Below are 23684 nucleotides of genomic sequence, written 5' to 3'. Positions count from 1 at the left end.
ATAGAAATTATTCACTTTTCTGAATTGAGCACTTGGGGAAATAAGTTAGAAAGAAGAGTATGGAGTTGCCTCATCTGGGAATCTTCAGTCGTTTCAGTGTCTTGGGATCAGCTGCATCAGGTCTGTAGCTGTCTCATATCTGCAAACCCCACCTCATGGCCCCAGTGCTCTGTGGAACAGTGAATCCTAAACAGGAGGGAGGAAGGGGGTCATTCGGACTTGGTCCACCTTGGAGACCCTGGAGGCTTAGCCTGCTCCTGCCTTTGCTTCTCACTGCCACATGGTGTCACTGTTGACAGCGTCCTACACAGTCCATCAAACCTTGCAGTACTACAAATCCAGGTTCCCAGGTGGGCTGCCGAGGATTTTCCAGGGAGGACAATCGGCTTCCCAGGGCTTGGTCCAGCTTCAGTGATGCCTTGCATGGATTTCCAGGGTTACAGTTCTTAGAGCTGGATACTTTGGATTAGCTGTCCTCCAAGGCTTCTCAGATTTGGGTAGGCCCTTGCCCTCATAGATTTGGAACCTCTGCTTCCTTTCTCTCCCCAGGGATCCACACAGCCAGGGGTCAGGTGGCCCCTCCTAGTCAATTCTTAAAGCACAAAGGATCTCGTTACATCTTTTTTCCAGAATAATACAGCTGGCCACTGCTCACCCTTCTAAGGGTAGCTGCCTTTAGTGTCTCCTGGGGGCCCCACCCCCTAAAAGGTTTTGATCATACTCCTTTTCTGAAAATAGAGTAACCAGCTCACACTTAACTGCAGCTACCCTGATTATCTCCAGGTGAAGAGAGCAACCTTTAATACTCCAAAATTTAACCTCTTAGGAAAGTCAAGGTGACTTTCTTTTAGACCTGAGAAAACAAAAATCTTCAGTGAAGCTTCTTACTATAGGGATGATAATAACAGCATTTATCTATTACATAATTATATTTGGAAAGAAATGTCATAGTACTGGTAAAAACACTAGCATAGTGTCATATACATGTATTTACAAGTATTAGTTTTTACTATATAATGCTGGTGGTAATCACACCCATAATAAACTGAAAGCAAGAGACAGAAATCTGAGCTCTACCCACCACCAGTCCCTCCCATCAGGACACTTACATAAGCCTCTTAGATAGCCTCATCCACGAGAGGGCAGACAGCAGAAGCAAGAAGAACTACAATCCTGCAGCCTGTGGAACAAAAACCACATTCACAGAAAGATAGACAAGATGAAAAGGCAGAGGGCTATGTACCAGATGAAGGAACAAGATAAAACCCCAGAAAAACAACTAAAGTGGAGATAGGCAACCTTCCAGAAAAAGAATTCAGAATAATGATAGTGAAGATGATCCAGGACCTCAGAAAAAGAATGGAGGCAAAGATTGAGAAGATGCAAGAAATGTTTAACAAAGACCTAGAAAGAAACAGAGATGAACAATACAATAACTGAAATGAAAACTACATTAGAAGGAGTCAATAGCAGAATAACTGAGGCAGAAGAACGGATAAATGACCTGGAAGACAGAATGGTGGAATTCAGTGCTGTGGAACAGAATAAAGAAAAAAGAATGAAAAGAAATGAAGACAGCCCAAGAGACCTCTGGGACAACATTAAACGCAACAACATTCGCATTATAGGGGTCCCAGAAGGAGAAGAGAGAAAGAAAGAACCAGAGAAAACATTTGAAGAGATTATAGTCGAAAACTTCCCTAACATGGGAAAGGAAATAGCCACCCAAGTCCAGGAAGCGCAGAGAGTCCCATACAGTATAAACCCAAGGAGAAACACGCCGAGACACACAGTAATCAAATTGGCAAAAATTAAAAACAAAGAAAAATTATTGAAAGCAGCAAGGGAAAAACGACAAATAACATACAAGGGAACTCCCATAAGGTTAACAGCTGATTTCTCAGCAGAAACTCTACAAGCCAAAAGGGAGTGGCATAAAAGGGAAGAAAGAGCCTACAACCAAGATTACTCTACCCGGCAAGGATCTCATTCAGATTTGATGGAGAAATCAAAAGCTTAACAGACAAGCAAAAGCTAAGAGAATTCAGCACCACCAAACCAGCTCTACAACAAATGCTAAAGGAACTTCTCTAAGTGGGAAACACAAGAGAAGAAAAGGGCCTACAAAAACAAACCCAAAGCAATTAAGAAAATGGTCATAGGAACACACATATCAATAATTACCTTAAACATGAATGGATTAAATGCTCCAACCAAAAGACACAGGCTTGCTGAATGGATACAAAAACATGACCCATCCATATGCTGTCTACAAGAGACCCACTTCAGACCTAGGGACACATACAGACTGAAAGTGAGGGGATGGAAAAAGATATTCCATGCAAATGGAAATCAAAAGAAAGATGGAGTAGCAATACTCATATCAGATAAAATGGACTTTAAAATAAAGAATGTTACAAGAGACAAGGAAGGACACTACATAATGATCAAGGGATCAATCCAAGAAGAAGATATAACAATTATAAATATATATGCACCCAACATAGAAGAACCTCAATACATAAGGCAACTGCTAACAGCTATAAAAGAGGAAATCGACAGTAACACAATAATAGTGGGGGACTTTAACACCTCACTTACACCAATGGACAGATCATCCAAAATGAAAATAAATAAGGAAACAGAAGCTTTAAATGACACAATAGACCAGATAGATTTAATTGATATTTATAGGACATTCCATCCAAAAACAGCAGATTACACTTTCTTCTCAAGTGCGCACGGAACATCCTCCAGGATAGATCACAAATCAAGCCTCAGTAAATTTAAGAAAATTGAAATCATATCAAGCATCTTTTCTTTTCTTTTTTTAAAATAAATTTATTTATTTTATTTATTTACTTTTGGCTGCCTTGGGTCTTTGTTGCTGCACACAGCCCTTCTCTAGTTGCGGCGAGCGGGGGCTACTCTTTGTTGTGGTGTGTGGGCTTCTCATTGCAGTGGCTTCTCTTGTTGCAGAGCACGGGCTCTAGGCGCATGGGCTTCAGTAGTTGCGGCACGAGGGCTCAGTAGTTGTGGCTCTCAGGCTCTAGATCGCAGGCTCAGTAGTTGTGGCGCAAGGGCTTAGTGGCTCCGCGGCATGTGGGATCTTCCCGGACCAGGGCTCAAACCCGTGTCCCCTGCATTGGCAGGAGGATTCTTAACCACTGCATCACCAGGGAAGCCCATCAAGCATCTTTTCTGACTACAATGCTATGAGATTAGAAATGAACTACAGGGGAAAAAACAGAAAAAGCACAAACACATGGAGGCTAAACAATACGTTACTAAATAACCAAGAGATCACTGAAGAAATCAAAGAGGAAATCGAACAATACCTAGAGACAAATGACAATAAAAACACGATGATCCAAAACCTATGGCATGCAGCAAAAGCAGTTCTAAGAGGGAAGTTTATAGCTATACAAGCCTACCTCAAGAAACAAGAAAAATCTCAAATAAACAATCTAACCTTACACCTAAAGGAACTAGAGAGAGAAGAACAAACAAAACCCAAAGTTAGCAGAAGGAAAGAAATCATAAAGATCAGAGCAGAAATACATGAAATAGAAACAAAGAAAACAATAGCAAAGATCAATAAAACTAAAAGCTGGTTCTTTGAGAAGATAAACAAAATTGATAAACCATTAGCCAGACTCATCAAGAAAAAGAGGGAGAGGACTCAGATCAATAAAATTAGAAATGAAAAAGGAGAAGTTACACCAGACACAGCAGAAATACAAAGCATCCTAAGAGACTACTACAAGCAACTCTATGCCAACAAAATGGATAACCTGGAAGAAATGGACAAATTCTTAGAAAGGTATAACCTTCCAAGACTGAACCAGGAAGAAATAGAAAATATGAACAGACCAATCACAAGTAATGAAATTGAAACTGTGATTAAAAATCTTCCAACAAACAAAAGTCCAGGACCAGATGGCTTCACGGGTGAATTCTATCAAACATTTAGAGAAGAGCTAACACCCATCCTTCTCAAACTCTTCCAAAATACAACAGAGGGAGGAACACTCCCAAACTCATTCTACGAGGCCACCATCACTGATACCAAAACCAGACAAAGATACTACAAAAAAAGAAAATTACAGACCAATATCACTGATGAATATAGATGCAAAAATCCTCAACAAAATACTAGCAAACAGAATCCAACAACACTTTAAAAGGATCATACACCATGATCAAGTGGGCTTTATCCCAGGGGTGCAAGGATTCTTCAATATGCGCAAATCAATCAATGTGATACACCATATTAACAAACTGAAGAATAAAAACCATATGATCATCTCAATAGATGCAGAAAAAGCTTTTGAAAAAATTCAACACCGATTTATGATAACTCTCCAGAAAGTGAGCACAGAGGGAAACTACCTCAACATAATAAAGGCCATATATGACAAACCCACAGCAAACATCACCCTCAATGGTAAAAAACTGAATGCACTTCCTCTAAGATCAAGAACAAGACAAGGATGTCCACTCTCACCACTATTATTCAACATAGTTTTGGAGGTCCTAGCCACGGCAATCAGAGAAGAAAAAGAAATAAAAGGAATACAAATTGGAAAAGAAGAAGTAAAACTGTCACTGTTTGCAGATGACATGATACTATACATAGAGAATCCTAAAGATGCCACCAGAAAACTACTAGAGCTAATCAATGAATTTGGTAAAGTTGCAGGATACAAAATTAATGCACAGAAATCTCTTGCATTCCTATACACTAATGGTGAAAAATCTGAAAGAGAAATTAATTAAACACTCCCATTTACCACTGCAACAAAACGAATAAAATACCTAGGAATAAACCTACCTAGGGAGACAAAAGACCTGTATGCAGAAAACTATAAGACACTGATGAAAGAAATTAAAGATGATACCAACAGATGGAGAGATATACCATGTTCTTGGATTGGAAGACTCAATATTGTGAAAATGACTATACTACCCAAAGTAATCTACAGATTCAATGCAATCCCTATCAAATTACCAATGGCATTTTTTATGGAACTAGAACAAAAAATCTAAAATTTGTGTGGAGACACAAAAGACCCCGAATAGCCAAAGCAGTCTTGAGGGAAAAAAACGGAGTTGGAGGAATCAGACTCCCTGACTTCAGACTATACTACAAATCTACAGTAATCAAGACAATATGGTACTGGCACAAAAACAGAAACATAGATCAATGGAACAAGATAGAAAGCCCAGAGATAAACCCATGCATCTATGGTCAACTAATCTATGAAAAGGAGGCAAGGATATGCAATGGAGGAAAGACAATCTCTTCAATAAGTGGTGCTGGGGAAACTGGACAGCTACATGTAAAAGAATGAAATTAGAACATTCCCTAACACCATACACAAAAATAAACTCAAAATGGATTCGAGACCTAAATGTAAGACCAGACAGTATAAAACTCTTAGAGGAAAACATACGAAGAACACTCTTTGACATAAATCACTGCAAGATCTTTTTTGATCCACTTCCTAGAGGAATGGAAATAAAAACAAAAATAAACAAATGGGACCTAATGAGACTTAAAAGCTTTTGCACAGCAAAGGAAACCATAAACAAGACGAAAAGACAACCCTCAGAATGGGAGAAAATATTTGCAAACGAATCAGCAGACAAAGGATTAATCTCCAAAATATATAAACAGCTCATGCAGCTCAATATTAAAGAAACAAACAACCCAATCCAAAAATGGGCAGAAGACCTAAACAGACATTTCTCCAAAGAAGACATACAGATGGCCAAGAAGCACATGAAAAGCTGCTCAACATCACTAATTACTAGAGAAATGCAAATCAAGATTACAGTGAGGTATCGCCTCACACCTGTTAGAATGGGCATCATCAGAAAATCTACAAACAACAAATGCTGGAGAGGGTGTGGAGAAAAGGGAACCCTCTTGCACTGTTGGTGAGAATGTAAATTGATACAGCCACTATGGAGAACAGTATGGAGGGTCCTTAAAAAACTAAAAATAGAATTACCATATGATACAGCAATCCCACTACTGGGCATATACCCAGAGAAAAACATAATTCAAAAAGACACATGCACCCCAATGTTCATTGCAGCACTATTTACAATAGCCAGGTCATGGAAGCAACCTAAATGCCCATCAACAGACGAATGGATAAAGAAGATGTGGTACATATATACAATGGAATATTACTCAGCCATAAAAAGGAACGAAAATGAGTCATTTGTTGAGACGTGGATGGATCTAGAGACTGTCATACAGAGTGAAGTAAGTCAGAAAGAGAAAAACGAATATCATATATTAACACATGTATGTGGAACCTAGAAAAATGGTACAGATGAACTGGTTTGCAGGGCAGAAGTTGAGACACAGATGTAGAGAACAAACATATGGACACCAAGGGGGTAAAGCTGCAGGGGCGGGGGGCGGGGTATGGTGGTGTGCTGAATTGGGCGATTGGGATTGACATGTATACACTGATGTGTATAAAATTAATGACTAATGAGAACCTGCTGTATAAAAAAATTAATTAAATTTAATTTTTAAAAACCCCTAATACTAAAAAAAAAAAAAAAGTCAGAAATCCACGGCAACGACTGAGGGCCATCAAAAGTCATATACACCACTGATACCTCCTTTCTCTTTTTCCATTGTGTTCTCTCTTCCTCTTTTTCTATTCCATTTCTTTTTCCTTCCTCTACTTTCCCGTTTTTTTGTTGTTGTTGTTGTTGTTCCCTAAGATTTGGGACTACTAGTAGGAGGACCAATTGTCCCAGTTTGCATTGAGCAGAGAGGTTCCTAAAACATGGGACTTTTGGCACTAAAATTGAGAAAGTCTCATGCAAACTGGCACGAACTGGTCACCCTAATACTGGTATCACTCAAAATGTTTCTCAGCTTTGCCGGGGCCTGAATTAAAGAAGTCACAAAGCCGTATCATTTTTGCTTATCCCAGAAGCCCAGGTCCTGTAATTCTGAGGACTTGTGAAGCAAGGGCAAAGTGTAAGTCCTCTCAATGTGTATAAAAGGACAAAACTCACCATATGTGTTTCAGCAATAATGATGGGAGGAATTCAGATTGATCATTTCAGGTTAAATTTAAAAGATTACATGGCATCAGAAAAACATTATTCCAAGGGGTCTAGGATTACTGGAGCTCTGCCTGTTGAACCCTTTCTTCTGCAAATCTCACTAATCTTAACCTTGGGGAAGATTTTTTCACTAGAAAATAATTTTTAAACGTTTGAAATTAGGCATTCAGATGTAATATACAACATGGTGACTGTAGTTAACACTGTGCTGCGTATTTGAAAGTTGCTAAGAGAATAGATCTTAAAAGTTCTCATCACAAGGAAAAATTTTTTATAACTATGTATGCTGATGGATATTAACTAGACTTACTGTGATGCTCGTTTCGCAATATATACAAATATCAAATCATTATGTTGTATAGCTGAAAATAATGTTTTATGCCAATTATACCTCCATTTAAAAATTTAAATTGCAGTAAAATATTCGTAACAAAATTTACCACTTTAAACGCACAGTTCAATAATAACTACATTCACATTCTTGTGGGGCTTCCCTGGTGGCACAGTGGTTGAGAGTCCGCCTGCTGATGCAGGGGACACGGATTCGTGCCCCGTTCCGGAAAGATCCCACATGCCGCGGAGCGGCTGGGCCTGTGAGCCATGGCCGATGGGCCTGCGTGTCCGGAGCCTGTGCTCCGCAACGGGAGAGGCCACAACAGTGAGAGGCCCGCGTACAGCAAAAAAAAACCAAAAAACAAAAAAAAAAACTACGTTCACATTGTTGTGAATTACACAACAATTGTGTAATTCACAACAGAAACTCATTTTCATTTTGCAAAACTAAAAGTCTACCCGTTAAACAACTCCCCATTCCCCTTCCCCCCAGCCCCTGGTAACCAGCATTCTACTTTCTGTCTCTATGAATTTGATTACTCAAAGTACTTCACATGGGAGGAATCATCCAGTATTTGTCTTTTTGCTACTGGCGTATTAGAATTTTTTAAATTGACTGGTTAGAACTGGAAACAGAAAGTGTCGAAACTGGCCCAGGTCTCTCATCTCCTTTTGCCCCCTTTAACCAATACAATACCTGTGGACACGTGCATTTCATCTTTGTGGTCCCAACTCAGTGATTCTCAGCCTTCTCACCTGGGGAGTTTTTAAAATTCTCTTGTCCGGATCCCATCCCAGATCCATTAAAGTCAGAATCTCAGGGAGTGAAGGCTACGGCAAACACCCCCGGCATTTCTAATTTACAGCCGAGTTTGCCATCCAACGCCTAACTGGAGAGCTGAAAGGGAGATTAACAGTTGGCAAATCAAAGAGTTTAGGGTAGATGGTCTTTAAGGTCTTTTTAAATTCAAAAATTTTGCAAAATCCACTAGCGTCTTCGTAATTCTCAACCAGCAGTGGTTGAGTTGATTCAGCTGCGCCCGCCCGGAAGGAGCTGAGTGGAAGCTCTCTGGAGTGTGGCTCCCTCTGCCGTCTACTGCTGGCATGACAACCCCACTTTAGAACCCTCTTATTAGTGGCTATAACACCCCTCTCTGCAGGCACCCCTCTCCTGCCACATTCATTCAACACATGCTTCTTAAGATGGCTCACTTTTCTTTCTTTCTTTTTTTTTTTGCCACACCACACGCAGGCGGAATCTTAGTTCCCCGACCAGGGATTGAACCCTTGTCCCCTGCAGTGGAAGCATGGAGTCTTAACCGCTGGACCGCCAGGGAAGTCCCCTCACTTTCCTTTTAAAACACTTATTCAAGCCAATAGATAATAGTATTTGTGCTTAATACATCAACTTCTAAAAGACCATGAGATATGCAAATAATTCTAAGGTCAAATGAGGGATATTACAGGGACATTGATTTCAGCTGAATGTAAGAAATACTTTGCTGAAATCAAAGGGGTTTAATAGAATAAATTACCTTGGGAAATAGTAATTCCCTTGACACCAGTGCTACACAAGTGAGTACAATCTGTGAGGGAGGCTATAGGGTAAGAATCCTAAATTAGAAGGAATTAGGATGACCTGTGAGGCCCTTCTAATTCCAGAACTCCATGATTTAAAAGTCAGACAAAAATGACCTAAGGTAAAATAAAAAAAGAAAAAAAAATGACCTAAGGCAGAGGAATAGTTTCTGAGTTTAAGAAATGGAGCTCCAGGGTTCTGATTATTCCAACTTTCAACCACTCCCCAAGTTTACATTTCCATTAGTTACTTGACGTAGAATATCCAAAATGAATACACGTGAGTCCCATTTTGAAGAAAATTCATTATGGCATGTAAAACTTTGGGCTTTTCAGGAAGATTTATTGATTATTTTCATTGTGAAAGAATTATTGACTTTGTAAAATCATGTTTGGATGATAGAGTTACTTTGAGCATCTAACTATTAATTTACAGATCACTAGTTACTTAGCCAAGGTGCTTGGGTGACTAAAAACTTAACTCTAAAGCTGCCCTTTTAAGTTCATTTGGAAATAAAAAAGAAAGAAACATCTGAGGTGCCATTAGGAAAACAGAATGTGATTCAATAACAAGTACTTAAACATTCCCTTGGAAAACACAGAGCACCCCACAATTCACTGCAAAACCAGCTGCAACTTCTTGAGTGCTGTACTGTGTCAATCACTTCAGAAACCTGATTTCATTTAATCCTCACATACGCCTTGTAAGGCAATACACTATTATCTCCATTTTATCGGTGAGGAAACTGGGTCTCAGGGAGGTTAAGTAGTTTCTTCCCGAACATAAGTTCAAGTCCACGTCTTTCTGATTCTTTCCCTTATACCAAGTTATCCCAATCCACTCCTCTAAGAACAAATTGTCCACTGGACAGCTTGAAGACCACATGTGTTTGGGTTAACTTTTGCCCTTAAAGTGTTTTCAATAAGAACTAGTTGCCAATGTTTAAACATGAGATTTTACATGAAAGTCTGGATGTCCTGTCTGTCTCGAAGAATCAGAAGGTCTGGCAGCACTGCTCCTGCAGTCTTGGCAAGGCCGATGGGCCCCATCCTTAGCTGGGGCCTGAGTTCTTTAGGTTGCTCTGGCCCTCACCCCTCTGTACTGTATCCCTCACAAGCAGGCTGAGAGCTAGTTGCTATTTCCCCCTTCACATGCAGCCCTTATTACTTATGTATGTACCTACCTGGCACCTGTTGGCGCTGAATTTGCAACCCTCAATTTAGAGTCTCTCTTCCACGTCCCTTGCCCCAATTCAGATCCCAAACGTTCTGGTTCTGTTTGTTCCAAAGCCATTTTTGCATTGTTCCCATTTCCCAAGGGTGGTTGGGCTGAACGTGTATTCACCTTAAAATTTCTGCACAAAGGTAGTTCTATGATTTCCTCACATGTTGGAGGCGTTTTCTGGACTTCCGTACTTAATAGCCTGTCTTGCTTTTATTTCTTCCCACCCTTGGGGGCTAGGTTTGGTCTTGTGGTTCTGGTGGGGGAGAGAGAAACACCTCCAAGTACTTTGGGGGTGGGGTGAGGGGAGTGGTCCTGACCTATGAGTCCCCAGCAAACTGGGACTACGGACCTGGGGAATGGACTGGGTGTGTCACAGAGAGAAGGGGATGTGTCTGCTTCTTTCTAGCCCAGGAAGACCTGGGTCAATTATCGTTCAGCATCTGGGTTCCCATAGGGCCCAGAGGATCCCTGCAGTTTGTCTTCCCAACCCTCCCCTTGCTGTACTGCCCCGCTCCACCCCATAACAGAATGACACCTACTCAGACAATGTGATGCAACCTCGTTTTATTAGGAAAGGACGGTGGGCACTGGAGTGGCACTTTCCAGGGTCCGGGGAGGCACTGGGGAGGGGTAACAGAGATGCCCGGCAACTAGAAGGCACAGCTGCTCTCCACGAAGCGGCGACACTTCATGACCCGCAGGTACGTCTCAGCCTTGTGCAGGTCCTTCTTGAAGCAGGAGAGCAGCCCGTAGTTCTTGAGCAGCGCGTCATCACTGCGCATGTTTGTGTCAAATTTGTCGTAGGTCTGCTTGAGGATCTGCCCAGCCCGGGGGCTGCCATCTTCCAGCTCCTGCAAAAGGGAGGGAGAGACAGACAGGGAGCCCTTGGGAGCGGCTGCCTCCCGTCCCCTCCAGTTGCCACCCTCCCCTCCAGGCTTGGAGAAGGGTGTGGAGGGAGGACTCACAAGGGGAAACGGGGAAAAGATTTCTCCTGGGTCAAGGCTGGACTGCCACAGAGAGAGCAGGCACCTCTCTCCCCCAGCCCACGGGAGCCCCCCATCCCTCGGCTAAGCCAGGAGAGGGCGGGCGTGGGCCCAGCCTGGGGGACCCACTACGCCATCCCCACCCGCATCAGGGCCTGGATGCCCTCCTCCAAGTCCTTCAGCTTCTCATAGACGCGGTCCGAGGTGCCAAACACCAGGCTGTTGGTGAAGACCCTGCTGAGGAACTGCACGGGCCCGAGCCACGACTGGATGAGCAGCAGCGAGAAGCGGAGCAGCTCCACGTCCTGCGGGCAGATGGGTGGGTGGTGGGTGGTGGGTTGTGGGCGCGCGAGGTCGGTGGCGGGGGCGGGGGAGGGGGGCAGCCGCGGGCCTCCCTCCGCCATCCGTCACCTTCCGCCACCAGCCACCACCCTGCACCTCCTCGGGGAGAAGACAGCCCAAGGCCCGATGCTGAGAGATGGGGCAGCCTTCTTAGGATGAGGGAGGCCCCTGCTCCTCGGTCCGCGGTGGCCACTCACCGATCTTTGCTGGGCCTCGTCCTTGCCTGTGGGGGCCGGGATGGTCTCCGAGAAGCAGAAGGCAGCCTGGGTGTTCTGGATGGAGTATCTCTGTCCCTCCGGGATGTAGGCGCGCTCCTGGGAGAAGGAACACACGCCCGGGTCTAGGCTGCTGCGCGGTTCTCCTCACTGCTTTATTAGGAACCCCCCTCCGTTTATGACAGCATCTTCACTCGGATAAAATACCTCTGAACTCCTTAGTTTCCTCCCACTGAGTGGAGGGGGCACGGATTCAGCCCTTCCTGCCACCCGCCACTAGTATGCGTCCCTGGGGAGCTTACAAACTCTTTGTAGGTGTCAGCCGCCAGTTGGTGCAGGTGCTGGGCCCGGAGCACAGCGTTGGCAAACAGGCTGGACAAGGGCATGGCTGGGAAGGCGCCCACCTCCTGAGTCCAGGGCAGGCAGAGCAGGGCGAAAGCCAGGAGCATGGAGATCCGAGGGCCTAGAGAGAGACAAGGAGGGCCGGAGAGGGAGGGGTCCAGAGAGCAAGAGGCCTGGTTCCCCTGCCAGCCCTCCACCGCCCCTCCCCCCCCCGGGGAATGAGAACATTTCAAACCTGGTCACGTGTCTGGGGGTAGATATCTGTGCTCACATCCAGAAGCCCCAAAGCCCGAGGTTAGTGCCCCCGTCCCTCTGCAGGGCCCTCCCATCACCCTTCAGTACACACCGAGCCCGAGGGGATTTTAGGGGTGCTTACCTGCAGCCATTACAGCTGGTGAGCTGTCCACAGGACCCTGAGCTGTCTGGGGAGCTGGGTCCTGGGGTCCTGGAATTGGTCCCTTGTGGGCCGTTTTTATACCCTGGCCTCTTCTCCCTCTCCCTCTGCCCCCACCTATTTTCTCCATACATTTATGCACAGGCCACCGGCGGGCCTGGGCTAATGGATAATTTAGAACCCCCACCCACTCATCCTGTTACCGCTCCTCCTCTGGGGTCATGTCCCCCAGGCTTGTCATCTTCCCCTCTCCGCTGTCACCTGTCCCGAGGGCTGTACGCACAGAGTCTCAGCTTGAGAGACAACCCAATCCGTCCTCTTTTTAAGGGGGAGGTAGCAGAAGGGAGTAGCCCGAGTCCAGGCACACTGTGGCAGGGTGTCATTGCGGGGTTGTCCCCCAGGGTGAGGAGGGCCCAAGCTGGTCCCCTAAAGGGGGGCTACGTCAGGATGGAGGTACCCTGAGAGCTATGTGGATGCTTCCTCACTCTCTACCTCTTTCCTCCTCCCTGAACAGCTGCCCTCCATCCACCAGAGAGAATGTGTGTTTGGGAGAAGGGGGCCAAGGATAGCAATAGATTCTGGGGTTCCTGGGCACAGATTCCACCTTTGCCCCATCACCATCCTCCTGCCGCCTGATCCAGCCTGAGGTAGCTGGATGCAGGGCTAACCCTGACCGCTAGAGGGCTCCAGCCCCACACATTGCCCTCCCCTTTGCCGGAGCATAGGGGCTCCCCCAGGTGGATAGGGCAAAGGACCAAAACTTGAGGCATTGTCCCTGCTCCTTGGATGTGCCACAGAGATCCCGGGAACAGACACTGCTTACAACTGCTTCCTCCCATAGCCCTGTCACGGTCAGTGAATCTCAAATTTGGAAGAGCCCTTGAGGACTTGAGTCCCACCCCCAGCACTGGAGCTCTGGGCACAGCACCCAGAAAGATGCCCTCTCCAGTCATTGCAGTCTCCTCCCCGTCTTTCTTCTCCTCCTTTTAATATTTGTTTAGAGCTTATCAGGTTGTGAAGAGCAAGCCCATGCTTAGCCCTCACATTAGACCCTCAGGACCATCTTGTGAAGGAAGTATTATCACCCCATTTTACAGAGGAGGAGACCAAGGCTCAGAGAGGCTTACTTACATGAGCTACCCCAGCCAAGGCAGCAGATCTCCAAATCCTTGCTCTTCCCACGTTGCAGCACCCCAAGCCCTTTCTTCAACGCGGACTGGGTGGGCGCCACTCTGTTTTTTAACGTTTAAATCCCTCTGATCACAAGCGTCCTGCCCCTAATCACAAGAGTCCCTTTGCCTCATTTTGTCCTCCCTTAAGAGTCAGCTTGTTGTCCGTCATTTTCCAGGTGAGACTGGCCCAGAGACATGGGGTGCATGGCGGAGACCCCATAGCAGGGCTAGGCCAGGGTCAGGAAGGCTAGGGCTGCAGGCTTGCCACCTCCTGGTGCCCAGAGTTGGGGCTATTTCAGCATCTGGAGGTCACCAGCGTCAAATAGTCCCCCAAGATAAGAGCAGGAAAGAACATATTGGCCTCCGTTTAAACCTTCCATCCCTTGAGTCGAAGAACATTTAGCACTTGGCCCTGTGGGGAAACAAACGAACGAATGAGCAAAACTTTCCAGAGGTGGTTGGTTATAGTGTTGCCAACCAATGCTGAAAAGTCACACCCCCATGGTCCAGAACCTGCGTGCTTGTGCCTTGCCATCTCCCCCTTTAAGACCAGAAGATAGAGCTCTCTTTTCTCTCATCGCTCCTGAACCATCGCCCGACCGTGCCCCTGATTCTTTATCTGCTACGGAGGGCACTGGGACCTGTGGGAACTGTCCCCAGGCACGACCATAGGAGGACTAGAAGGGAGTGTCATTAAAGAAACAGGCTCTGAGGAAGATGGGGCCACAGGAAAGGTGAGGACACCCCTTTCCTCTCCTTCCAGAGCCACCAAAGGGGAGGAGCCGGGCAGGAAGTGGAGGAGGGTCTCTAAGCCCCACACAGCCTCCTGTGTCCCCCGCCACTTCTTCCTTCTAGGTCACCTGGGGGAAGGGACACTGAAGTGGAACCTCTCGTGACAGACTTCTAGCTAATACTGGGGGGACTAGTATGTGAACTGTGGACCACAGGAGAAGCTCAGGCCTCCCCTAGGACTGAGGGTGCAGGAGACCGACTTGGGGACCACTCGAGAGCCACACAAGGTGGGCACAGGTGAGGTGTGGCTGAGGCTCCCTGCCAGGCAGGTTACTGCCAAGAACAGGTGGGACCAGCCAGAGCAGGGGAGAGTCTCCTCTCACCAACCCACTTCCGGTTGGCCCACAGGATTCTGGGGACCCCCGGGATACACCTTTATTAAAGGTGACCACGGTGGCAGCCATCGGACCCAAAGAGGGAAGAACTGGAGGGTGGGGGGTGGATACTGGTGACCCTTCTCTCTAGTCTAGAAAAGGTCTTTTCCAGGGTCTTTAGTGATGGAGACACATACATAATTCATTGCTAGTAAAAGATAAACTTTGAATTAGACTTGGGATTTCGTGTTCTTGCTAGGGAGTCACTCACCCCTTCTTGGGGCACGACCTGGGGCCAGACCCTTGGCTTCTCCAGATTCAGAGGCTGCCCCACAATGGCCTCTGCACGGTGGCCAGTGAGGAGAGGCTGTGATCAGCATCTCCGGGGTCATCCTCGAAGGGTTCGGGATGAATCCTCCATTAGCTTGGAATCCATGAATTTCAGTGTGTTTGGAAGCCCTTCGTATTTTCAGATTCGACCATCTCTGGGGTTCTCCGTACCTATTGTGGAAATTCAAAGATCTACTCTTGATCCGAAAGTGGCCTCTTTCAGGCTTCAGGAGCACTTCTGAGGTTCAAGTCCACGCGGCTCGGGGCCATCTCCTTGTTTAGAGTCATGATTGCCTGGTCTTAGGGAGAGCCACAGAGGGACTGGGGGCAGCTCTTTCCATTCTCCCCTGGTCACTTGAGGTCCATGCTTCCCACCTCTAGCTCTGTCCTGCTTTCCTTGAGGCCAGAGGTTGGGATTGCCCCCAGGATATGCTCCACTTTGTCTTTGATTCCAGCATGAGTCTGATGACCGCGTTGATCACAGCTCATTGGGTCAATGTTTTTAGAGACTATTATGTGGGGATTCCCAAGGGCTTCTCCAGGGGGAGGTGGAAAAGGAGACCAACATTTCTGAGTGCCTGCCATGTGCCAGGCACTGTATTGAGTGATGCGGAGAGGGGGAGGTGCATGCATACAAGGACATTCAGGCTCGAAGAGACAAGTAGTTTGCCAGGTGTCTCTCAGCTCTTAAAAGACGGCAGCCCAAGGCCCCAGTCTTCCCGCCACAACGAGCTCTTTAGAAGCTTCATCTAGGAGAGACAGTGGCGCCGCTGGGCGCGGAAGCACTATCCTCAGTGCAAAGCTAGCAGGGCCGGATCAAGTCCCCACTCAGAAGATGTTCAATGAAGCTTGGGGGAAATTGAATGCAAGGAGCTTCAGCCCAGAGTGAGGTCCACAGACACCAAGAAAAGAGGCAGTAAAAAAACAACTCGATGGAGCCCGATTTAATGAACCAAGCCACATCATCCTTCACATTTGTGTTGCACATTTCAGTGTACATCACGTTTTCACTTCCTTTATCTCATCGGACCCTTGAGTTTGCCAGAGGGCTCAAGCATGGAGGAAGGGCCTTGGAGGGCTCTGGGGTGGGGGGGCAGGATGGGGGCAGGCACTCCTGTGGGTTGATGGGGATGTTGTTTACAGTAGGTGAGGATCTCTGAACACTCTAGAAGAGCAAAACAATCTACATCATGGGACCTACTAAGCAATTTCCACTTGGGGGCTTATTCCCCAGGGAGACAAGCCCATTGAAAAAGAAATATAATAATACCGGGGTGTGTCCAGCAGCTGTGGGAAGTCTGAGGTGCTTTCCTGATTGGTGCTGTCAGCTGGAAATAACTTCTGCCTCCTACCTTATTCTGTGGTTGTTTGTGAACATCTTATTCCCCTTAAGGGAATGTAAGCCCTTTGAGGCTGGGTTCACGCCTTTCGTCTCTTCACTCATTCACTCATTCTCTTTTTCCTGCATTAACTGATTCAGTAAGCAGTTGTTGTACCTTCCATGTGCCAGGTATTGTACCAGTTCATTATACGTACGTGAACAAAGGGCACAATCTTTTCTCTGCTGGAGTTTACAGTCTACAGGAGAGACAACAGCAAACAAATAAATACAGAACGATAGAATGTATACAGAAATTTCACATTGTGAAAACTACCATGAGAGAAATAGCTAAGATACAGAGGTGAGAGCATAGCTCTGGGGAGTGGGGGGACCTGGCAGCTGGCACCATCCCAGGCCTAGCAGCTCACCAAGCATCTGCTAAGTGGGTTGAATGGATGCAAGGACAGTGCCAAGGAAAGAACTCAAATATTCCCCGCCCCCCGGCCAGAAATGGCAAGACAGGCCATGACTTGTCTTGATGTTCTCCTCATAGTAGAATGAATTTAACCTAACAAGTACAGAAAAAATGAACATACGGGATCTTGCCATGCACAGCAATACGTACCTGAACACATTTAAATGCAAAAAGGAGACAGGGCAGCATGCACATGCTGAGGGTGAGCACACACAGATGTTCACACAGACCCACAACCTGCAGAACCCGAGCCCCAAACAGGACCTCACGAGGCATCTGGCCCGCCCACACCTGCCATGTGAGAAAATGCTCTTAGGGCCGAGAGAACGATGTCTTTTTTTTTTTTTAATTAATTTGATCTGTGCATTAGGATCTGTCTAAATGTGTTTAAACAAACTACACTGTGAATTCAGGGTTTCAGTTTTGTTAATTTTTGTTTTCTGTGGAGTCACCTAAGTTTCCAGGTAAAGGCTTTGGAGTGGGAGATGGCCGCTGAGGTGTCCCCAAGTGGCAGGTTTGTTGGTTTTGGGTTTTGTGTGTTCCTGAGTCAATAGCAGTTCCCGAGGGCACCGTAACTAGGCGCAGCCTGGAGAGCAGATACAAATCCAGAAACTTCACAGATGTGGGCTCTGAATCCAGCTGCTGAGGTTGCCTGCAGAGAGCAGAGCATGCGCGGACCAGAGTCCCTGGTCCCCCGGCTGGATGGCCTTTGAGGCCCTTTGCAGAAGAGCCGGCTGCCCACCTGCTGGGGGTCCAGTGACACCCAAACAGCAGCAGCTTTCCGAGTTTTGTTTTGTTTTTCTCTAATCTCCAATTCTGCTGGAAAAACACCCAAACCCTTGGGTCAGAGCACCCCCGGCCTAGCAACACCTGCAGCCAGGGGGCCGGAAGTCAAGCTAGAACGGAGGAGGAACCAGCCTGTGCTTACCCCAGGCCCCGGGGGACAGGGCTGGATTCCCCCAGTGGGCAGCAGGGCATGTGCCCACCGAGGGCCCTCGGGGCTGCATTCTAAAGGAAGAGGGGCCCAGAGCTGGACTCCTGGAAGGATGGCCCAGTGACTCAATATCCTGGCCTATCAGGAAGGAGTGGGGCCTTCAGGGCTTTGCGACTTGTGAACAAGGGCGATGGCAGAGCTGCCCCAGGATTCTCTCCCTATGGCTCTCCTCCTGCTCTGGCTCAGGGTCCTTCGAGGGAGGCAGCTGTGATGTCGTAGAAAGAATGCTGAGTTTGGAGTCAGAAGATCTGTGTGTGGCTTTTGGCCAATTATGGTAATCATCTCCCTGGGCCTCGATTTCCACATTTTTAAAGTTGGGATGCAGCTGTCCCGCTTCCAGGGTCACGGTGGGACAAGCTCATGTAAAGGAATATGGAGGTGTTCAAGAAAATCTTACTGGCAGTTAAGAGATTCTCAACATATAAATATTTGGGGGACCCAGCAAAAGAGTCTGACTCACGTTCTGTAACTTGGTTGTGGTGGTGGTTATACAAAGCTGTAAATCTAAAATTCATGAAAAGAAAACGAAGTCAATTTTACTGTAGGGTAATTTTCTAAAAACCAGCATCTGGTTCAGCTCCTTTGGATAAGATTTATGATTCCCGTTTTGTAGATAAAGCGAGCGAGATCTGAGACGTTCATCGCCCCCCACCAGCATCACCCAGCTTTGTTTCCGCTGCCTGTCAGTTTTGGGGGCCAGGGACCCATAAGTTGGACATGGGGACACCTGTAGCGTAAGCCTCTAAGACAGAAGAACGGACCAGGGAGTGCTTCTACATCGTAACCATGAAGGCAGTGCCCTTGCGGGGTGGGTGTCGGGTGGTCGAGGCAGGCCTCCCTGCTCAGATGATTCTCTGCCAACAGTACTTCAAAGCATTAGAGAAACTCAGTTATTCAAAGATATTAAGTTGTCTTTCAAAAAAGCCAAGGCCTCCCCAGATTCAGGGCAGCCCCAAGCAGGGGGAAGACCCTGCTGTGGGGGGGGAGAAGTGAAGGCTCTGTCCCACCCCCAGCCGGCTGCCCAGGGTCCCTGGTGGAGGTCGAGGCCAGAATTAGCGCCACTATGCAAAGCAGCAGGAGAGGAAGGGCTGCAGCTCAGTGGAGACAGATGCCAAAACAAGCCAGTTTCCTCTGGCAGCCCGGACACCAGGGAGGGAGGAGGCCCGCCCCGGCTTGGCCCTGCCTGGCTCTGAGTGGGCACCGCTGAGCGACGCAGAGATGGACCTGAAACCCCAGGCTTGGGGGCCTTGGCCACCTGCCCCACCTGGAATGCCAGGGGGAGCTGCTCTCACTGGTCCCCCCATGCTGGCCTTGGTTCTCCAGTTAAACTGGCAGCTCCCTGAGGGCAGGGATTTCTCCCATCTGAATCCAGAGCATGCATGGCAAAGAGGTGTTCTGGGGTCCCCCCAAGGTCAACAGGAAGTGGAGCTCAGCCTGGCTCTGCACACAGAGGTTAATTTCACTTCAGCTCCCAGCCCTGAGCTGCTCTCTGTCGCTCCCACAGCTGGCAGGTTGGGGGCCATTTTGCCTCTGATTTTGTGCTGGGAAAGCCTGAAGGGGTTACCTAAGGATGCCCAGATTTCACCACCACAGAGCTTCCCACTTTAGGAATCTCTCTTGCATAGCTCTGGGTCAAATTTTAAAAAATATCCAGGCTTGGTAGGGGACAAGGGGGTGTGTGATGGAGTCAGGGGAAACCCTGCCCTCAGGGAGCTTCTAATTTAACGAGAACAAGGCCGGTATGGGCAGCACAAGGTAGTAGCTACGCCAGAGCTGGAGAGGCCAGGGTCCAAACAGGGATTAGGCAGGGACTGGGCACTCTGGGAGGGCTTCCTGTAGGTGGAGGGTCTTAAAGGACAAGAGGATTGGGGTGGGTGGGGGAGGGCAAACTCTTCTAGGGCTAAGACCTCTGCCCTACAGAGCAGGACTCAAGTGCTGCTTGTCGGCTGAAGGGAAGGCAGGGTGAGGGTATCCCCGCCGAGAAGAAGGGCCAGTCCATTCAGCCCTTCTCCACTGCTCGGGGCCCCACTAGGGTCAGAGAGCAGGGGAAGAACGGGAGACATGGCCACAGGTCCCAACTGGGCCGTCAGAGAGAAGCAGTGAGTGAGCCCTGGAGAGGGCTCTGAGCCCCATGGCAGCCGTCCCTCCTCACACCCCATGGGTCCATGGGTGCCCAAAGATTTGCGCCCAAACAGGTACTCTCATCCACCCCATAACCACAGATGTCACAAGCCTGTGTGTCATTTCTCAAGACACATTGTTTATTCCGTGGGAGAAAGGGCTCAAGGCCAGCAGCCCCCTGGCGTGGGCGAGGGCAGGAGAGAGCAGGAGAGGATGGGAGAGGGATGAAGCTCTCGGTGGCCCAGCTGCAGCCACATGCGGGTGGGCCAGGGCCCTTCCCAGGCTCTACAGGAAACCGGGCCGTTCTGAGTCCATTTGCAGGTTCCAGGCAAGTCTCTGCCTTCCCCGTCCTGAATAGGGGATGGATCCCCGCATAGCACCCCCAGAAGGCTGGGTCCAGTCTAGCCCCAGAGAACTCCCTGCTCCAAATCACTGCCCTGTGGCCCTTCCGCTCCAGTCCCTTTGGCAAGAGATGGGGACCAAGGGCTGGAGGGGCAGGCGGACCTTGTGGGCCAGCTTTGGAGGCGGACAGGGGGTTCAGGGTAAAGGGGATGGGCTGGGAGCCGGGCGGCTCTGAAGCAGTCAGTGAGGGCCCAGCGGGCTACGCCCAGGGGCTTGGGGAGGGCCGGCCTCTCACTCCTGGCCTGGGTGTTCACCCACCGACCACTTCACCTCTCCTGTCCGCAGCGTCACTATATCCTCGTAAGTGGCTGTCTGGTCAATGTCCAGGCCCTGGGGACACGGAGCAGAGCTCAGGCCTTGGCCACTCGCTGAGCGCACACAGATGGGGCCTCTGAGCGCCCCCCCTGCCCCCCACGGCCCCGGGAGCTGCGGGGTCCACCCCACTCCTTACCTCATAGGTGTGATCTTCCTCCATCCCGGCCTTGCTGTCATCCTGGCGGGTGAGGGACGGAGAGCAGAGTGTTAGCTTCCCCCACCCCATCCACTGCTGGGCCAGGCTGGGGAGGGCCGGGGAGATTGGCCCGGGGTGAAGGGTCAGGGGTCAGGGGTCAGGGGTGAGGCGCACTCTGCGAGAACAGCTGATGAATAAAGGAGTGATTGAATCGGTCAATCGATGGGCAGGCTCTGGGGCTGGGGAGATGGAGACCCTGCCCGTGTCCGGCCTGCCCCGTGGCTGCTTCCCCGGCCCCCAGGGTCACCTTGTCCAGCAGCAGGAAGATGGGCACGATGATGAAGAGGATGATGAGCAGGGTCTGGATCATGATGATGCCATCTTTCAGCGTGTTCCGCCGCTTCAGCTGCGCCAAGGTGCTGAACCCTGGGGGGAGGCGGGGCGGGGGCGGGGGCGGTGAGGCCTGCGCCCCTCAGGACCTGCTTCTCAGCGGCTCTCCCAGGTGCTCGAGGGCCACAGTCACCGCCACACTGCGGCCCCCCTACTGGTCCGGGCTGGGGTGGGGTGGGTGTGGACGGCTCCACGAGCACACCCGCTCTCCTCCCCGGCTGGGGGGCGGGCCCCGCACGCACCCATGACCCGAAGCTCGGTGCCACAGCCGCGCTCTGTCCTCGGGGGCCTCTGCGAGCACTCCACCTCGCAGAAGTAGATGCCGTTGTCCGGGAACTGGACGTCCTGGATGACGAGCGTGGCCTCGCTGCTGTTGTGGGTCTGGAGGATGCGGCCCTTTTCGGGGAGGAGTAGCTTGGCCTCTGAGTCCGCCTCCTGCTTCCGGAGCCAGCTCACGCTGCCGGAGTCCTCCAGGCGGCACTTGATTTCCACCATGGAGCCCCGTTTCTTGGCCACGAAACGTGGGTGCTGCCAGATCTGGGAACACGAGCCTCCTGTGGGCGCCAAGGCTGGGATTAAAATCCCGCTCCTTCCTCTTGACCGTCGGCCCGAACTCAGGCCCTCGGCCGTGGGCCCCCGTCCTGGGCAGCACTGACCCCCGGCTCAGCCCCCTTGTCTGTCCTTGCTTCTCGGGATGTGGGTCAGACATGAGGCAGAGGTGTGGGAGAGCCAGAGCCACGTGAGAAGCCACAGGCCAAGCCGCCGGACCCCGCCCCTTCCTGATGGCCCACCCTTCCCGCCTGATTTTCCTTTAGAAGGGCCTGGAACCTTCTGATTCCTTTCCATGTCCATTACAGTAGCCCGATGCCAGCCTCACCCCATGAGGCCAGAAGGCCCATAGCACAGCCTCCAGCCTGGCCTGGTGCTCTCACCTCTCCCTGCCCTGGGCTACCCACACCAACCCGAAATCCTCAGGGGCACCCCGCAAATCCTTAGCCTGGCAGTCAAGGCCTCCCACATCAATCCCCTGGCCGTCTCTCCTCCATCACCTCCCTCCCCGCTTCCGTGTGGACCTGCTCCTCTTTTTATTCCTAAGCCTTCTTTCTTCAGTTTGCCATGATGTCCCCGCCCACCTGCTCCAAGAAGCCTCCCTCCTGCCTGGTTCCCAGTCAGTGGTCCCCTAGGAACCCCTGCGACCTGTCGGGGTCCCTGAGGGTACGGTCTCCTGCCGGGGCTAAGCCCAACTCCCCAGCCAGGGAGAATGGGCCTGAGTCCTCAGTGGGGTTCCAACTGGCCCCCACTCCAGCCCTGGGCTTGGCGCTGCCCCAGATCGCTGGGACTGGAGCACTGATGTTTAATGAGGATGACAGCGGAGGAGGGGGGACTGGAGGTACTTCAGAGCCAGGTCTTACAGAGGGAGGCCGACCCTAAGGAGGCCTGGGGATGGGAGTCCTGGGTGGGGAGACCCAGGGGGCACAAGGGCACAAGGGCAACCATGAGACAGCACACAGGACAGTGACCGGCTTTGGACACAGATATACTTGTCCCCAGAATGGGCGGGGGAAGTTGCTGACCTTTGGGATTCCGGTAGAGCGCCTCTGTTTTGGCCTCCAGCACCGTCTCACCTGCTGGGTGGGAGGAAGTGGGCGGGCCGGTCACTGGGACTTGGTTGTCCCACCCCTGCGTTCCCAGACCCACTTCCTCCCCGCCCAGGACATCAGCATCAAGACCCCTCAGCTCTCCCCCAGCCCTGCTCTGGAGAGACTAGAGCGGGGTGGGGTCACCAGAAGATCCGACTCCCAGCCCCCCTTCTGCCCTTGACCTTGAGCTGTGCCTGGATGAGACGGGAGGGAAGTTACAGCTGGAGGGCTCCACCACCTTCCAGACCAGGGCACCACTTCTGGAACACGCCTGTCCCAGGTCTGCTTGGGGGCAGCTCTCCACTGCCCGCCCCCCACGCAGTGCCCTCCACGGCCTGGGGGTGAACCACACTCTTCTTTCTCTCTCCTGGGCCTAGCTCTTCTGCGGTCAGAGCCACCAACCCCTCAGGCCCAGCTCAGCCTGACACCCTCCGGGCGGGAGAGGGGCTGGGGCCGCGGAGCCCTGAGCCATCAGCATGGCTGATACCCACAGACCCGGTCCCCAGGGCTGTCAGAGGGAGACAGGAGGCAGAAAAGTGTGAGAGACAGAAGGAGGAGGACGAGAGAGCAGGGGACAGAACCAGTGGAAACAGCGGATCCAGCAGGCCTCTCGGCTCGGGCCGTACCTGAAAGGAGCAGCAGCAGAGGCACCAACCAGCTGCTGAGCCCGGGACACAGCGCCGGCCCCGCCATGCTCACCCCTCCGTCTCCTGCCCCAAGCCCGTGACAGCGGAGGCTCCTGGGGGGAAAACGTGTAACTGCCCAGGCT

At 49.9% G+C, this 23684-nt stretch overlaps 2 protein-coding genes across 4 annotated transcripts; both read right to left on the bottom strand.

Annotated features, from left to right (window-relative positions):
• Positions 1–10787: 10787 nt before the first annotated feature.
• LOC113606647 (somatotropin) lies at positions 10788–18587 on the bottom strand. Of its 2 annotated transcripts, XM_027081205.1 has the most exons (6): positions 15063–18587; positions 12496–14097; positions 12080–12240; positions 11760–11876; positions 11364–11525; positions 10788–11088 (listed from the first exon to the last, which is right to left on the bottom strand). In XM_027081205.1, exons 2-6 carry the CDS (start codon positions 12641–12643, stop codon positions 10888–10890), a joined length of 789 nt encoding a protein of 262 aa, XP_026937006.1. In that variant the 5' UTR covers positions 12644–14097; positions 15063–18587; the 3' UTR covers positions 10788–10887. The 2 variants fall into 2 exon arrangements, with proteins under 2 accessions (XP_026937006.1, XP_026937005.1); XM_027081204.1 differs by having other exon boundaries at positions 12496–18587.
• A 1564-nt stretch (positions 18588–20151) lies between these two features.
• CD79B (CD79b molecule) lies at positions 20152–23684 on the bottom strand. 2 transcript variants are annotated; one of them, XM_027081203.1, is made up of 6 exons: positions 23542–23684; positions 22850–22900; positions 21518–21829; positions 21193–21311; positions 20886–20927; positions 20152–20764 (listed from the first exon to the last, which is right to left on the bottom strand). In XM_027081203.1, exons 1-6 carry the CDS (start codon positions 23606–23608, stop codon positions 20666–20668), a joined length of 690 nt encoding a protein of 229 aa, XP_026937004.1. In that variant the 5' UTR covers positions 23609–23684; the 3' UTR covers positions 20152–20665. The 2 variants fall into 2 exon arrangements, with proteins under 2 accessions (XP_026937004.1, XP_026937003.1); XM_027081202.1 differs by having other exon boundaries at positions 22850–22903; positions 23542–23667.

This window comes from Aethalodelphis obliquidens, unplaced genomic scaffold (assembly GCF_003676395.1).
Source record: "Aethalodelphis obliquidens isolate GAN/ISIS:26980383/991018 unplaced genomic scaffold, ASM367639v1 scaffold44, whole genome shotgun sequence".
Taxonomy (NCBI): Eukaryota; Metazoa; Chordata; class Mammalia; order Artiodactyla; family Delphinidae; genus Aethalodelphis; species Aethalodelphis obliquidens.
Note: the sequence above shows the minus strand (reverse complement) of the source record. Positions and strands in the feature narration are given on the sequence as shown.

What these genes read in the sequence shown, in the direction of transcription:
- CD79B (XM_027081202.1), bottom strand. Translation starts at nt 23,608, where the DNA reads ATGGCGGGGCCGGCGCTGTGTCCCGGGCTCAGCAGCTGGTTGGTGCCT. An exon ending in TCTGCTGCTGCTCCTTTCAG is followed by an intron (nt 22,904 to 23,541) that starts GTACGGCCCGAG and finishes CCTCCCACCCAG; the next exon opens with CAGGTGAGACGGTGCTGGAG. An exon ending in CACCGAGCTTCGGGTCATGG is followed by an intron (nt 21,312 to 21,517) that starts GTGCGTGCGGGG and finishes GCCTCCCCCCAG; the next exon opens with GGTTCAGCACCTTGGCGCAG.
- LOC113606647 (XM_027081204.1), bottom strand. Translation starts at nt 12,643, where the DNA reads ATGGAGAAAATAGGTGGGGGCAGAGGGAGAGGGAGAAGAGGCCAGGGT. An exon ending in ACCAGCTGTAATGGCTGCAG is followed by an intron (nt 12,241 to 12,495) that starts GTAAGCACCCCT and finishes GTCTCTCTCTAG; the next exon opens with GCCCTCGGATCTCCATGCTC. An exon ending in GCATCCAGGCCCTGATGCGG is followed by an intron (nt 11,089 to 11,363) that starts GTGGGGATGGCG and finishes TCCCTTTTGCAG; the next exon opens with GAGCTGGAAGATGGCAGCCC.